The sequence below is a fragment of the Phycodurus eques genome, chromosome 8 (genome assembly GCF_024500275.1).
Source record: "Phycodurus eques isolate BA_2022a chromosome 8, UOR_Pequ_1.1, whole genome shotgun sequence".
Lineage (NCBI taxonomy): Eukaryota > Metazoa > Chordata > Actinopteri > Syngnathiformes > Syngnathidae > Phycodurus > Phycodurus eques.
Genome location: NC_084532.1, coordinates 6,900,192 through 6,914,974, shown reverse-complemented (window position 1 = coordinate 6,914,974; position 14,783 = coordinate 6,900,192). Strand labels below are relative to the sequence as shown.

General features: G+C 39.1%; 1 protein-coding gene across 14 annotated transcripts in view; it reads left to right on the top strand.

The window, feature by feature from the left end:
- The window catches only part of LOC133406791 (discs large homolog 1-like protein), a 116,203-nt gene that overhangs the window by 82,379 nt on the left and 19,041 nt on the right, over positions 1 to 14,783 (top strand). For 13 of the 14 annotated variants that reach the window (XM_061684714.1, XM_061684713.1, XM_061684712.1 and 10 more), the window contains 5 exons: positions 9 to 153; positions 1,679 to 1,811; positions 3,707 to 3,863; positions 3,963 to 4,065; positions 11,596 to 11,710. In XM_061684714.1, the coding sequence (XP_061540698.1) occupies positions 9 to 153; positions 1,679 to 1,811; positions 3,707 to 3,863; positions 3,963 to 4,065; positions 11,596 to 11,710 (653 nt within the window). Of the gene's footprint in view, positions 1 to 8; positions 154 to 1,678; positions 1,812 to 3,706; positions 3,864 to 3,962; positions 4,066 to 7,824; positions 9,107 to 11,595; positions 11,711 to 14,783 lie in introns of those variants that run through there. The other variant, XM_061684723.1, reaches the window with a different exon arrangement.

The window sequence follows — 14,783 nt, the reverse complement described above, 5'->3', positions numbered from 1 at the left end:
GTCACCAGGTAAATGCATCTTGTTTAGAGGAGGTTACTCATGAGGAAGCAGTCGCAGCCCTGAAGTCAACCTCAGATGTTGTTTATCTTCGTGTGGCCAAACATACTTCGCTCTTTATCAATGAAACCTTTCCTCCTCCTGATGTCACAGATTGTAAGTGTATGCCTTTTAGAAATCATTTTCAATTCAATTCAAATGCATTTTGAGCAAAAAGTAAACGCATGAGTGTAAATAATAGTTGTCGTTGTGCTCCTTGAGTCCTGTAGAAGTTTAACATGCTTTCAAACTATAGCTAACTGCTAAAGAAGTCAAGACGAAAAATAATTTTTTGCAGTCCGTTTAATAAGAATGCCAATGATAAAACAACACGAATAACAAAGCAATATGCTTCTCATACATGTGCAGGCACACAACCTCCTTTTTAACAGGAGTTCACCTAGCTGTTCACCCACCTTGACAGGTGCACTGGGGAATCTGAAGCTGATTTACGACAAAATCGCTGTCAGGCTGACCAAATTTCTTGTAACAAACTACCCGACGCTAACATTACCACTGGTACTGCAACATGTTTTGCATTAAGGTGACAACATTGGCTCGAGGTGCTTTAGTGTTGAGCAAAATCTTTGCTGTACAATTTCCACACTTCATGCTATTCTCCACATATCCATTTGGGATTCTTAAAAGAAAAAAAAAGCAATACAAGCACAGTGAATACCTGAAAAGTGTAATTAAATGAATACAAAATTTGAACGCACATTTTTTTCCGTAATTCATTAATTGAAATTTACACCTTACAGTCACCTGCCCTAGTTAAAATGTGTCCCTTGCCTCCATCCATCCGTTCTCTGTACCGCTTGACCTTATAAGGGTTGCAGGTAAGTGGAGCCTGTCATAACTGACTTTTCCCAGTTTATAAACTTAAAAAAAAAGGTCATTGACGTATTTCGGTCAAAATGCACAAAGAAGAAAGAATTACAGCATAGTTAACATTCACTGAAAGCACTATGGTTGAAACCATTACCATTAAAGAAAGAAAAACCCACAATGAATAAATAATGAAAATCAAGCATTGTTTTATAATTGTGGTCCCAAGTAATTATTTTAAAATGCAAACTAATGAACTGGCCTGGACAAAAATGTCTGTTGAAAATAGTCTGATGTTTTGTTCTCAGCCAATCTTGGATATTGTTTAGTCCCAAAAAAGTCAATTTACCATAATATGTCTCCTTTTAAATTTTGTGATTAGTGTTAAAAAATCAATTATCCATCCATCTTCGATACCACCTTCCTCATGAGGGTTGCAAGTGTGCTGGAGTCTATCCCAGCTGACTTCAGACAGGAGGCAGGGTACATCCTGGACTAGTCGCCCGCCATACAAATAATTTTCAGTCCACCACTCCCGATAAAATAATTGGCCAAAATAAACTATGGTCAATCACAACACAGTGCCCCAATTATGTGTGAACTGCATATACTGTAAACACTTTGACACAATGAAATGATCTTTGAAAATATTCGATAATAAGAACGCACTAAACCTGATCAAAATGTTTCAAGTACAAACGCACAGTATAAAATAAAACTGCTCATTCATGATGAATGCCGAGAATGAACTTTAACACTATCTGACAGTATGATTCAAAAACGAGGCCGGTTTTTATTTTTGTATTTTTTTCAGCCTACCCCCCACATCAGGACAATCACATAAGTCCCTACATGAGCGGGAGCCAGTCTCTTAGCCCTGCCCCACTGACCACGCCCAGGTATTCCCCAATGCCCAGGTCTATGACTGCAGATGATGATTTCACAAGGTAAGTAAAATATCTACTGCATAGGAAAGATAAGTGTTATTAGTTATTTCAAAACACAATTATTTGTGTGATGTTGAGGTCATTTTATTTCTCTCCTAGAGAGCCCAAATTCACTGCCTGACCTCTGTTCGTCCTGGCAACTAGGCTGTGATGTGTGTGCGTGTGTGCGTGTATTTGGCAGATGGCAATCAGAATTTTATCTGGCATGTAAACTGAGGTCATATATGTAGACACATGCACATTCACTTTCAGTGCTGCTCTACTGTCTTTAATCCATTTTAATGGAAGGATTACAGCCTATCACAATCCGTGTCACTCAGCTGGCGTCACCGTGGTTACCAGAGTATGACTCCTTCCGTCATAATCCTTTTTGCCAATCAGAATGTTTTCAGTATAATAAATCTGATAAGCTGCAGACTGACTGCAGGATGGTCATTTTGATGTCTGCATTTTTTCTGAGTTTTGTGGTTGTGGCCATTTCATTGTCTTGTTTATCTCATTGACTGTCTTTCTGACTTGATTGTTGTGTAACTACTGTATTTATTTATATTCATCTCCAGTGAATCGTCAGATTTTAAAGTGCATCTTCGATTTTAAAGATATCAATTATTAGTATTCTGTATAACAATGGATGCACACATTTACCTCATTTACTCTTGAACTGGTTGTTTTGAGGGGGGAAAAAAAAAAAAACGCTGCATAAAAAAAATCCGACTACTTAATCTGTACCACAGGGACACAGTATTTTTATGACGCTTACAAAAAATTTCTTTCAAATTGAATTTGCCATACATCTGAATGATATAGTACTGTATTTCCTCATTTGTTCAGATCATTATCGAAGTAGTCACATCGAAATCACAAACAGTTTTCACATATGAGTAGAGAGTTAATAGCAATGTGTCAATGAAGGTTGGCATAAAATATTCAGCTCTGGGGGAAAATTCTGAGACCAGTGGAACATTAAACAGTTAAACAAAACACATTTTTAACAAAAGGTCTCAATTGAGGCATCTCAATGAAGATTTGTTGGCATGACATTTGTTGGCATAAACTGGTAATTTTGCAGTGGTCTCTTAATTTCTTTCCAGCACTCTATAGTAAGTAATACTGAACCGTACTATGGTGATATAGTGATGACCTGTGGGTGAATATTTCTTCCGCCCGAAATGGCTTTATTGAATTGGTCTTACTGTTATGGTGTGAAGGGTTTCAACTGCATACTATTGCTACAAGAAAATTATACAACACTGACATCTACTGGGCAACATGTAGAGTAATATATTGTCTTCAACTGTAATGCATATGTCTTCACGTCTACATCGACGTAAAAAAAAAAAAAAAAAAAAAAACTCTGCACACCCCTGTTCAAATTCCAGTTGTTTGTAATATAACAAATGAGACCAAAATGAATCATTTTCCAACTATTTCCAGAATTAATGTGCCCTATAACATGTGCACCTCAATTAAAACAATATGTCATATTTTTAAGCGGGGAAGTGAAAATAAACAACGGAGATAATGTGGTTGCCCAAGCTCTCACACCCTCTTATAACTGCGGATGTGGCTGGGTTTATACATAACCAATTACCTTCAAAACCATGTTAAATGAGAGTCAGCATACACAGCAGCCACAATTTGAAGTGCCTCTGGTTAACTCCAAATAAAGTTTAGATGTTCTAACAGGCTTTTTATACCCACTGTATGTATGTAGGCTTTTATACAGTCAGATTCAAATTTTTCTCTGCTGTTGCCCCTGTTGTCCTCCCTTCTCATCTAATATCCTCGTCTATTAATGGACTGTATATGGTTAATCTAGCTTTAATTTTACATTGCACAAGTTCCAAGATCACCTTTTACCCTGTATATATATTTAATTTGTTTTTTTCTACCAGGGAGCCAAGGCGTGTGACGCTCCAACGAGGGTCTACAGGTCTTGGTTTCAACATTGTTGGAGGGGAAGATGGAGAGGGAATCTTCATCTCCTTCATTCTGGCCGGTGGTCCAGCTGATCTTTGTGGGGAACTCCACAAGGGTGACCGGATCCTCTCAGTATGTTTAACATACTGTATTTCAAGAGTTGTTTATAATACATTTCATTCATACCAAGGTCTGGCTATTGGATATGGATATATGTGTCTGTGGATCTAGGTAAATGGTGTAGACTTGTCTACCGCAACACATGAGCAGGCAGCTGCAGCTCTGAAGAACGCAGGACAAACTGTCACCATTGCAGCACAGTACAGACCAGAAGGTGAGTGGTACCATACATAGTTGTAGTTGCATGCCAAATGTACAAAACTGTTTGAAAATGTAATGTTTTGCTAAGTATGGAGTGTTTTAGTAACGAGGGAATTAAAGAAGCTGCTTGCCTGAACTCCAGATGTGTCAACTTGAATCATGCTGGGAGTTACTGTCAAGGCTGTAACCTAGGTAACCATGTTATAATTCATGACTGAGGCTCAGCTAATGGGATGTTGATACAGTGGGGGTCCTAAGAATATCACTTTACATGTACATGCACGCAAGCATACAGTATATCGACACATGCGGTAAAATTGCTCTTGGTCCCCTGACCCTCATAATGGAAATATTTTGTCTCTTGAGCCATTTGGCTTGTATGATTCATTTAGAGAGGTGATTCAGATGTAAAAGATGTTAGTTAGATCTGTAAATCATGTGCACCACTGTAATAACATTCTTAAAATGTTTAGCCCAAGATGAATTAAATTCTATTTGAGTTATTGGTTACAATAGTTCTGCATATAGAGACCCTTTCAAAAAATTAGAATACCCAACCAAGTATTGAAGATTCACGTTTTGAAAGTACCAAATTTTTATGGAGTTAATGTGACACTCATTTCTTCCTTCCCCCCCCCCCCCCCCCCCCCCCTACAAAACTGATAAATAAATGATTTCTTCACAGTATTCTAATTTTTGAAATTCCTGATTTTGTGGGTTTTTTTTCAGTGAGGATAAGCGGTACGGAAGATGAATGAAAGAATGATACCATATATTTGCAATTGCTTGTGATATTTATCAGTTATACTGTATAATGTACAAAGTAATTTACTTGAGCAGTTTCTGTGTTTTTTCTTCCTTTTATGTGTCGTGACTCCTGTAGACCTGATTCGTGACTGTTGAATGATCCTAATTCAAGCCTTCTGTCCACGCTGTGTATTGGTCTGTACAATATGAGTGTGCGTGTCCATTTGAGAGCCATGTTTGTCCGGTCCCCGTGGCAATACTGTGCAGCGACCTGCGGTGCGCCCTCTGCTTCCACCACATGCACACGCAAACACACATGTAGGATACTTCCTTCTAATGACCTCCACCATGAGAGAAACAAAGTGTGAGTCACACTGTGTGCGCACACTTGTTTGTGCAGGCATCCTTCTGTTATTTATATTATGAACACTACCTGCTGTTATGAAACACAGAACAGCATGCCACGGATCTAATGTCATCAAAGTGAATGTGCGTGTGGGCGTGTATTAATCTCTTTAAAATGTTTGTTGTTTTTTTCCCCCAGCAAAGTTGTGGGTTGTATTGTACGATAGTAGCTACAGAACCAGATTAGCTGCTCTCTAGTGGTTTGCAAAAAAACAAGTTGTTACTTTGCTCACGAGTTTTCATGCTCGATCAATCACTGGAGTTTGTAGTTGAGAGTCTGAGAGTTACGATGGGAAAACTGCTTTGGTTTACCTTACACCATGAGTAGTTATGCTCCTTGCTCTGCAATTTTACTTTATAGCTGCCTGTCATATTCCCACGAATCTTGTTCGTGTTGCATTCTTCCTTGATAAATACAAAATGTAGCCAAACTTAGTGCAGCATGTATTGCTTCCGTCATGACGTGCTCACAATAGCGTGAGATTTGTCATATACACGCAAGAGTATTGATGAGTTTGGCCGCTGAGACTCAACAAAGCGGTAAACAATCGTAAATACAATTTTGGGCCACAAATTAGTAACGTATAAATGCCATGACATGTCAGGTAGGGGGTTGTGGCCGTGTACAGTGAACACCTCACCTATTCGCTGTTCGGCATCTTATCCTCCGTTATTTGCTGCCAAACTTACCTATTTGCTGTTATTGCGCTCAAGCCGACGCTGTAACAGTATTGCTTTGTTGCCATCTGGTGGTATCTTGGTGCCAAGGAACTATGTGTAAATTAGTTGAGGAGCTTTATTTAGACAAATGGTAAATGGACTACACATCTATAGCGCTTTAGTTATGCTTTGCCATCCTCTGTGGCATCTTTAGGCAATTATAAACTTTTCTTTTAGGGGGGGGCGTCAATTAGGCGCGTTATGGTGTAGTTTGGGATAAATGTGCCAATTGAGTAAATTTGGGGCCAAGTGGAGCAGTGGCCCACTAGATTCAGCAAATGGTGATGCGATTAATTAATCTGTGTGTGGCAGTTGGGATGCACTTTCTATTTGGCATTACTGCTGCATTTCTGCCACTAAACAGACTGGAGTTCAACAGTATTGCCTGCATGTCATGAATTTTTAATCAAGAGAGTAAGACAAGCAGTATTGCTCAGCCATAGTCAAGGTCTGTGTGACATTCTTGGCATTGTAGTTTATTTCAGACCATTTCCCTGGTAAAGTATTTACCATTTCAGTGAATATTTGATCATTAGTGTGTATCTGTTTGTAGTAGTGGATGCTTTGGAAACCTCAAAGTGAAGAGTAGTGACCTTAAAATGTGATCTCCTCCTGTGTGATTTCCTGGTGTGGGCCGACTGTCGTAATACCTTCTGTTTGACTTCAGTATTAGTCGCTACGATTACACACAACTGTCACAGTCATGCACTGTACACACTCTTCCACATGACACACACACACACAGAGTCCATGTCTGTCAGCAGCAGTGCTAAGGTGATGCACAGAGGATTATCTCCGCTTCTGTTAGTCTGCTCATTACTCTGAGCATGACTACTGTATGTACAGTATTTGTGTGTGTTGGTGTAGGTGTCTGTCTATACGTGTGTGTGGCTGCACCTGCGTGATGTGTAGCAGTTATTAAGTCGATTGATGATTAACTGCAGCATTTACTGTAGCTAGGCTTTCACTCACAAACGTAAAAAAAAAAAAAATAGCTGACAAATACATGCAATGTGGGGCTTGGATGTTACCTCTGTTTAATCAATGAAATGTGTGGCTTTCTTCAGTGCCATTTTGTGCTAAAGATTGTTAACGTTTTTATTTTGGAATTTTCAAGCTTCTTGTGTAATGTAACGTAGGTGTTCTTTCGTAAAACACACGAGAAATTTGTTTGGATCTGAAAGTGTATGTAGAGCCAACACCAGGTTTGTGGGAACAAGAACCGGTTAATAAAAGACAAGGAGAAAGATCTAAAATGGAATTACAGTACTGGTGCAATGCACACAATCTGTAGCTTGCACACTTAAGCTGCATAATGCAAAAAGGGAGGGGAGAGAACATTGCTCTTCCTGAGGGAATAAAGACTATCAGCGGACCAAAGATCATAGATGTAAATAAAAGAAGGAGAGATGTAAGTATTATGAGCCTCAGAACCATTAGTCTTTGTCATTGTCCGTCCCCCATCGTTTCCTTCCGTCCTCCACCTCTGACTTATCTGACTGTCCCTCCAGGCTTTTCCCCCCCTCCTTCTTTCTACGCTTTTTTTTTTGTTACTTTGTATGTACACCGTGTGCAGAATTATTTGGGATGAAAGTATTTTGACTGTTATTGAACAGAAGGGTCTGTCACATGTGGGGAGTAGCTGGATCCAAGAGCAGGCAGAGGCAGATGTAAAATGATGAACAGTTTATTGAGGAAAGGTTATGGAGGTGGTCCTGGATGTGTTGGCAGGCGGCGGCGTGGACAGGTGGCAGGCAGTGGACAGAACAGGCGGCTGGCTTGGTGGCAGGAATGATGTGAGTCAGGAACACGGGAGCACTGAGAACGAGGAGACACGAGTTAACAAGGGAACTATATATATATATATATATATATATATATATATATATATAAAATTGGTCACTTTTTAATATACTTGTATATCAGTTTCTATCAATGTTATATTGGAACGTTTCGAGTTGTTTATAATTCTCTCTTCAACATAATATAAACATAATAAAAAAGTGAAATGGGAAAATGTGTTTTTCAATGCGTAATAATTCTGCACACCAATTGTTGCCTAATAATGGTCCACATATTGATATTCTCCTCAGAAAGTCTATACCTCATTTTTACTTTGTTAAACATTCTTGTTTGAGGTTTATTAACATTTTGGATGAACCTAAAGCACTGTGGTTGGTGATTTATAAAACTAGTCCTCAAAAATAAGACTTAATTGTCTAATACTTCTGCACACGGTGTATGAGAGATGACGCTTGTTGACTGTGACATTAGTAGTAAGTGATCGAATGTAACTTCGTGTCTGGTGAAATTATGATGATTCAGATGAGCGGAAGGAGATAGATAGATGGATGGATGGTCAAGGATGATTGTGTGGGATGAAATTATGGCCAACCTGAAGTTCTATTAATTGCACTAGTTTCATGTTAAACATAGTATACTATAGAGAGGCAGGTATTAGAAAAACAGTTGAAAGATATGTTTGACGAAAACAAAGTAAGAACAAACTAATAATACGATACTTCTTTGACACCACTGGAGAGTGTCATACCGAAGATGAAATATTTCATGCATATTATCCATCATTTTCATTCTATATCAAACCAAGAAGCTGTTTATTTTTAGACAAACATTTGTGAGCAGTGAATTAAAACTCCCCCAAAATTGCTTGGTCAGCCTTCATGTGAATGTGTGTGGGTGTTGACTGATTCCCTGGACCAAAGTAGGGCAGGAGAGCCTGGCATCACATAGGTTTTCTGCCGCATGAGTGACCTGAGGAAACAGCGCGTGCGTGCGTGCGTGTGTGCGCGGGTGCCTTAAAGCAAGCTGTTGTCAAAATGGGAGGAGCAACCACAGTGAAGGAGAGAGCGGACAAGGGGTGCACATTAAAGAGAGAGTTAGCATCTGTTGTTTCTGTAGGAGCTGAGCTGCACTGGAACCATTTTTAGATACACACGTTTTTTTCTGCATTATCTACACATACATTCCAATCTTTCTACTCAGGCATGCCCACATGTGAAGGTGCTCTGAACGGTTTCTTCTTTTTATGCACACTTCTGCTCTATTGCGCCTTTCCTCACATTCACATCCTGGGACTCTACCACTGCTCCATGCACTAACACTGATCTAAAAGCCACCTCATCAGCATCATAGCGCACGGAAGCCAAGCCTGCCATCAGCATGTGAGTACAGCAGAGACAGAGTTGAAAAAGACCAAAGCTAAACTGACTGACTTGTTATCTTCCTGCCTGCAGTTAGTTACGTGCCAACATCTAAAAGAATATCTGTGTTTTACCTTTGCATATTAATCATGTTGCCGTGAGTTTTAGAATTTTAGCAGACAGTGATCATGAATGTCATTTTCATTGCCAACATATTATCTATCATTCCATCTATCTCTCTCGTGAGAACACTACCTTGACTATGGTCCAGTCACTAAAAACATTGTCTGTGATGTGCAAACGTTGGTTGAGTATAACATTCGCAGTATAAACAGTCCCATTCACAGTAGTTTTTATCTGCGCCACTGGTCCGCTTCTAACGGTACACTACTGCCACACTCATCGCAACATGATCAAGACATTAGCACCTAATTGATAACACTCGACCTCTTAAAACATGATGATTAGAGCGCTTCTGACTGTCTCCGAGTTGATTTCATGAATTTATTAGCGTCAGTGTTGTCTCTCCTCTGGACAAACACACCCGAACATTGAGCAACAATTACAATCTTTGTTCGTCTACTGACCAACTATGATTCTCTTTTGTTTAGAAAGTTTTGTTTTTCGTGATTTTGCTGCAATCCATTACATATGTCATCCTACATTACTTTCTCACTTTGATCTATTTTGTCTCTCCCATGAGTACCTTTCTCTCCGTCTTGCATTTAAATCCCATGATACTGTTTTGAGGCAACATGCTCTGAGATAGCAGATAATGTGTGTACATTCCATGATGTGAAGAAAAAAAAAATGATAATCTCACTATCTACATCCAGATTACATTTTATGATGGCGTTCAATTGGAGGTGATAGACAGAGGTCAATGATGGTAGTAATTTGATTCACAGTTAAAGGTCATTTTAGTGGCTGTTCTGCATCTAATTCATGCTTCTATTATTATGCTCCTTGCATGGAATATTCAGCATAAATTTTAACAATTAATCTCCATCTTCTTTCAAATGTATCAAGAGGCTGATTTTGTGTTCATGAAGGAAAAGAAATACACCAATAGGAAAGTTCTGGGTATCTTTGGTGAGTGTGTGTGCGTGCGCTTGTGTGTGTGTGTGTGTGTGTTTCTTGTTAGGTGTGTACCTCAAGTGCAATTGAATTAGGCAGGTTTGATTAGATTCTGTACACCGTAATGGTTCGGGAACATACATACAGCCCCATTTGTCAAAGTCTTTTTGCAGGATTTCTTTTACAGTGACATTGTGACCTGTGATGTTTTTCAGATGTGATCAAATATATTTTACAGTTATGAAGATACACACACAACAAAAACAAGAGCTTCACTTCCAACATACCGCAATAGAAACATGACAACGTTGTTTTTGTTTGTTTGTTTAGAATTCGCTGCTCTTTGCCTTGATTGGCCAACTGGTAGCTCACTTGCAATTTATTGCTTGACAAGCAGCTTGGATTGGGAAACCGTTGCTCAGTGCTGTTTGAAATAGTATTCTTGTGTCATCAGGGAACACAGTTATATCGATTAGAGGGGGAAATTATACATTTTTGATTTTATGTGTGTTATAATGAATGAAAAGGAATTCCAGTGGGGTAAGTTTGTTTCATTTTAAACTATAGGCGAAAGTGAGCCAAAAGATTGCTGCACCAATGATGTTACTCTAATGCTGTGCGGCTTGAACATCACTGTGGGAAATCAGTATGCATGTATAATATGTTCAACGCAGACACGTACAACATTAGACAGCTGAATTTGTCTGTGTCTAGCTGTGATGCATGACATCCCATGTTCTGATTATTACACATATATTAATACAGTACAGTTTGACCCCTCAAAAACTAATCTTTGTTAAAACAGACCATTTTTTCCAAGACAATTTAATAATTTTGCAAATAAAAAACTGCTAAAGAAAGCTAACAAGATTCCTGAAATTCTCCAAATTTATAAAAAAAAAAAAAAAAAAAGACCCGGGAAACTGAAACAATACTTTAGTCATTTAGCTGATTATATAGTGTATCTGTGATTAATATATATATATATATATATATATATATATATATATATATATATACACAATTGGTTTTATAAATTGTAGAGGCTGAAATTTATTTATATAGTCATATTTAGTTTTCTACAAACTCCAGCAGAATTCTATTGTGATATTAATTTGGTATTATTGCTCTTGACAGGGGTGTTACAGTGTAATTTACTCTTCTGTTAGTCATTTTAGCATGTTTGTGTAAGTTTGTATAAAATAAAACTTTCCTATGGATGAGGTGTGATGTAGTAAAAGTTGTGCCTTATTGTGCTGTGTAGAACCCAGTTGAAGTGTGTGGAATCAATCTTCTTAAGGAAATGCAGGTGTACATCCCATTTCTGATTGACTGGTTTTACCAAACCTCTCAACCAGAATCCCAAGACATATTACTTCTGCTTATTACATTTTTTATCTTATTTCTGTATGCGTGTGTATGTGTGTGTGCAGAATACAGTCGTTTCGAGGCAAAGATCCATGACCTGAGGGAACAGATGATGACCAGCAGTGTCAGTTCCAGCTCCACGTCACTCCGATCCACTCAAAAACGCACACTTTACGTCAGGTAATGCTAGACATACCAGGAAACACAATAGACAAGAGGTTGGTGTTTGTTTCATGTCCCTCCCTGTGACCCTATCGTGCATGTCATCGACGAGTAACCTGCAAATAAGGGGTGGGTTTTATATTTGACGTTTTTATTTTTTTATTCACGGCAGGTTTGGGTCAAAAAACAACAATGTTGTAAAACATTTGAATGATGATATAGTAGTTGTTTATTGTGTCCCAAATGTCCCTGAAGCGCTGTATACAGTATGCATTTCTGCGCAAGAAAGTAGCTGGTGATTGGTTGTGAGGCACGAAGTGGGTGCGTGCGTATGGCATGGTATGAGAGCAAAGGCAGAGAAGATTTGTTTGGGCTACAATGTTTTCACACTTTAATCCTAACTTATGCTGTTTGATCTTCGTAACAGCATGCAGTAAGTGGGTTTAAAAAGTAATTACACGAACATCCATCCAAAAGTATTGAAGAAGCGAAGCCAATTCCTTGATTTTTGTTGTGGACCGAATGTGTGGGTTTGACATCATAAGATAAATAAGAGACATTTTAACTTTTATGTCCAGGTGTTTACATCTATGTGATACACAACTTTAAGCGGGTTACACGCATACCGAAAGCTGCGCTGTTGATTTCTAATCTTGTGATGTCAAAGCCAAAGGTTTTCAGTCCACAGCAAAGATAAAGGCATCACTGTTCCGTTACCTTTGGATCAGAGTGGAACTGCAGTATGTAGGTCGATGGATATTAAAATTAAAGCAACATCCAATGTTTTTCTTTTGTTTTGTTTTTTTCTTGAAAACAACGTTAAATTGGATGTATTTAGTTGTGGGTTCAGACCGGATCTCCGATCTTATTTGTGCGCCTCGGGTAGAGTTCCCGCACTAATAGGTCAATTCTGCGGGTTGTGGAGTGGATGCAGTATTAAATATCAGCCGGTTGGGTCTACCAAAATAGACCTGGGTAGCAATCTACTGTGACACCACTATAATAGTAGGTTTTAATATACTATTATCAATGAACCCTCTCTGGACGGCATTGGCGTCTGGGACTGAGAGAGAAGTTAACTAATTTAAAATTTGCCATCAAAATGATGTTTGTCAAAATGTTGGTGATAAATTTTATATGAGCATGCTCATGTTCTCCTTAGAATTTGACACGGCATAATATAAATATAGCACAAAAAGGAAGGAAATTTGTGTTTGGTAGATTGTTTCTTTGTTGTCACAATGCTTCTTGGCAATTTAGCTTATACAGTAGGTAAACCTGTTTATACCGATAACCCTTTTCAATGGAGCCCTATTTGCAAGGAACATGCAACTGTGGGATAAGCAGCAGAGCTGGGTATGTTTGTTTATTCATTTATTTATTTAGGCAATTGTAAAACGATTCTCATTTTGGATGCCAACCTGCTGTAGACAGCAGAGTAAAACAAAGCAAAATAAAAGCAAACACAAATACATAATGTGTGTGGGTTGTGCCCTTGAAAAATTTGCCAAATCTTTCTCTGCCAATGGAAAACCGCATATTTTACTGTTGTCATTGTCTCTTGTTTGACTTTAGCTGGATTGGATTATTTTAATTAGAAGAAACAAGACATATTTTCAGTTTAACAATTTATCAGTAGCCTTAAGGCTTCTTTATACTCGCGCGGACGGCGACAGCGCTGACGTCACTGCGGCTGTCCCGCGCGTAGTTTGCCTTTATACTCGAGCGCAACCCACGCACGCAGTTTTGAAAATGTGCTACTGCAGTTCACCTCCAAGTCGGGGGTGTCGCTACGGCTGGTATTGGCGAGGACACCACAGGGTGGCGTTTCCTCTGCATTTTTGGGCCATTTCCGGTAGCCGTTTTTACTTTCCTTTCAGTCACAAGGAACAAAGCAACAAAAATGGCGATCATGGAACAGTGTCTGCTAGAACAAATGGACCGAGATGACCAGATGATACGTTTAATTATGCTGTAAAATTGAACGAGAAGGCGGCAGCGTAGATGGTATGTAGAACCAAGGGGCACGCTGAGTACGTCATCGCAGCATGTGACTAAAACGGACCAATCACGAGCGATGATCTCCGCGGCGTTCGACGCGCAGGAACAATTTTTCCCGTGTGTGCGTCAAGCTACCCAGAGGGGCCGCGTGGGCCAATTCGTCGGTCACATGATGCAATGCGGGCGTTGTCGGCCGCGCGACCGCGGGAGTATAAAGAGGCCTTGTCACGTCTGCACTAAGTTGCTCATTTCAGGTGGCTTCAACTACACCAATATTTAGGTTATTGCTCCTTGTTGATGACATCATTCTGTAACTTGTGCGGCGTATATTACAAAGTAATGGTTTCGGTTAAACTAATGCTTTTTTTTTTGTATGTGGATAAGTGATATTCCTGCCACTTGGCAGCTGCTGAAAGTAACTCAAAAGTTACTTTTTTTCTAAATTAGTTACTTTTGAAATCAAGTAATCAGTAAAGTTAAGTTACTTTTAAGCTCAAGTAATCAGTAAAGTAACAAAGTGACTTTTTCAAGGTAACTGTGGCAACTGCATCCTGCACACCTCTACTGCAAATCTCTAGAAGGCAGTCTCTGGTACCTAAGTGCGCAAGAAGAAACTATTATCGGGGTGTGGTCTTCTTGGAGCGCCCACTTTGCAGCTTTTCTCTGACATTTCTCATAATATAGAACTTGGCCTTCAGTTTGGAGAAGGTCTCATTGCAAATAATGCCACAACTTGGTTTTGCGGGACACCAGCTTGAAGCTGCCCTATCGCATGATCCTATCAAGAGCAGTCAAATGTGGCATGCAGATTCTTGGAGCAGACACCTACTGAGTATTGTTAGCAGAGCCAGTGCGATGTTCTTTATAAATATGGCACAATTTAAAAGGATAATAAATGGAAAATAGTACTAAAATAGATTTAGCAGTGTGTTAAATCAAGGAAAATGGTAGTAATGGTGAGAATTTTGAAACTGTGAAACTGTACATGCCATAAATGTGTGTGTTTTATGGTACAGTGAAAACAGAGGAGGGAGCATCAAACAGTCGCCAGAACTGCACAGGTTTCTGCAAAACATGCACTATCAGAGGT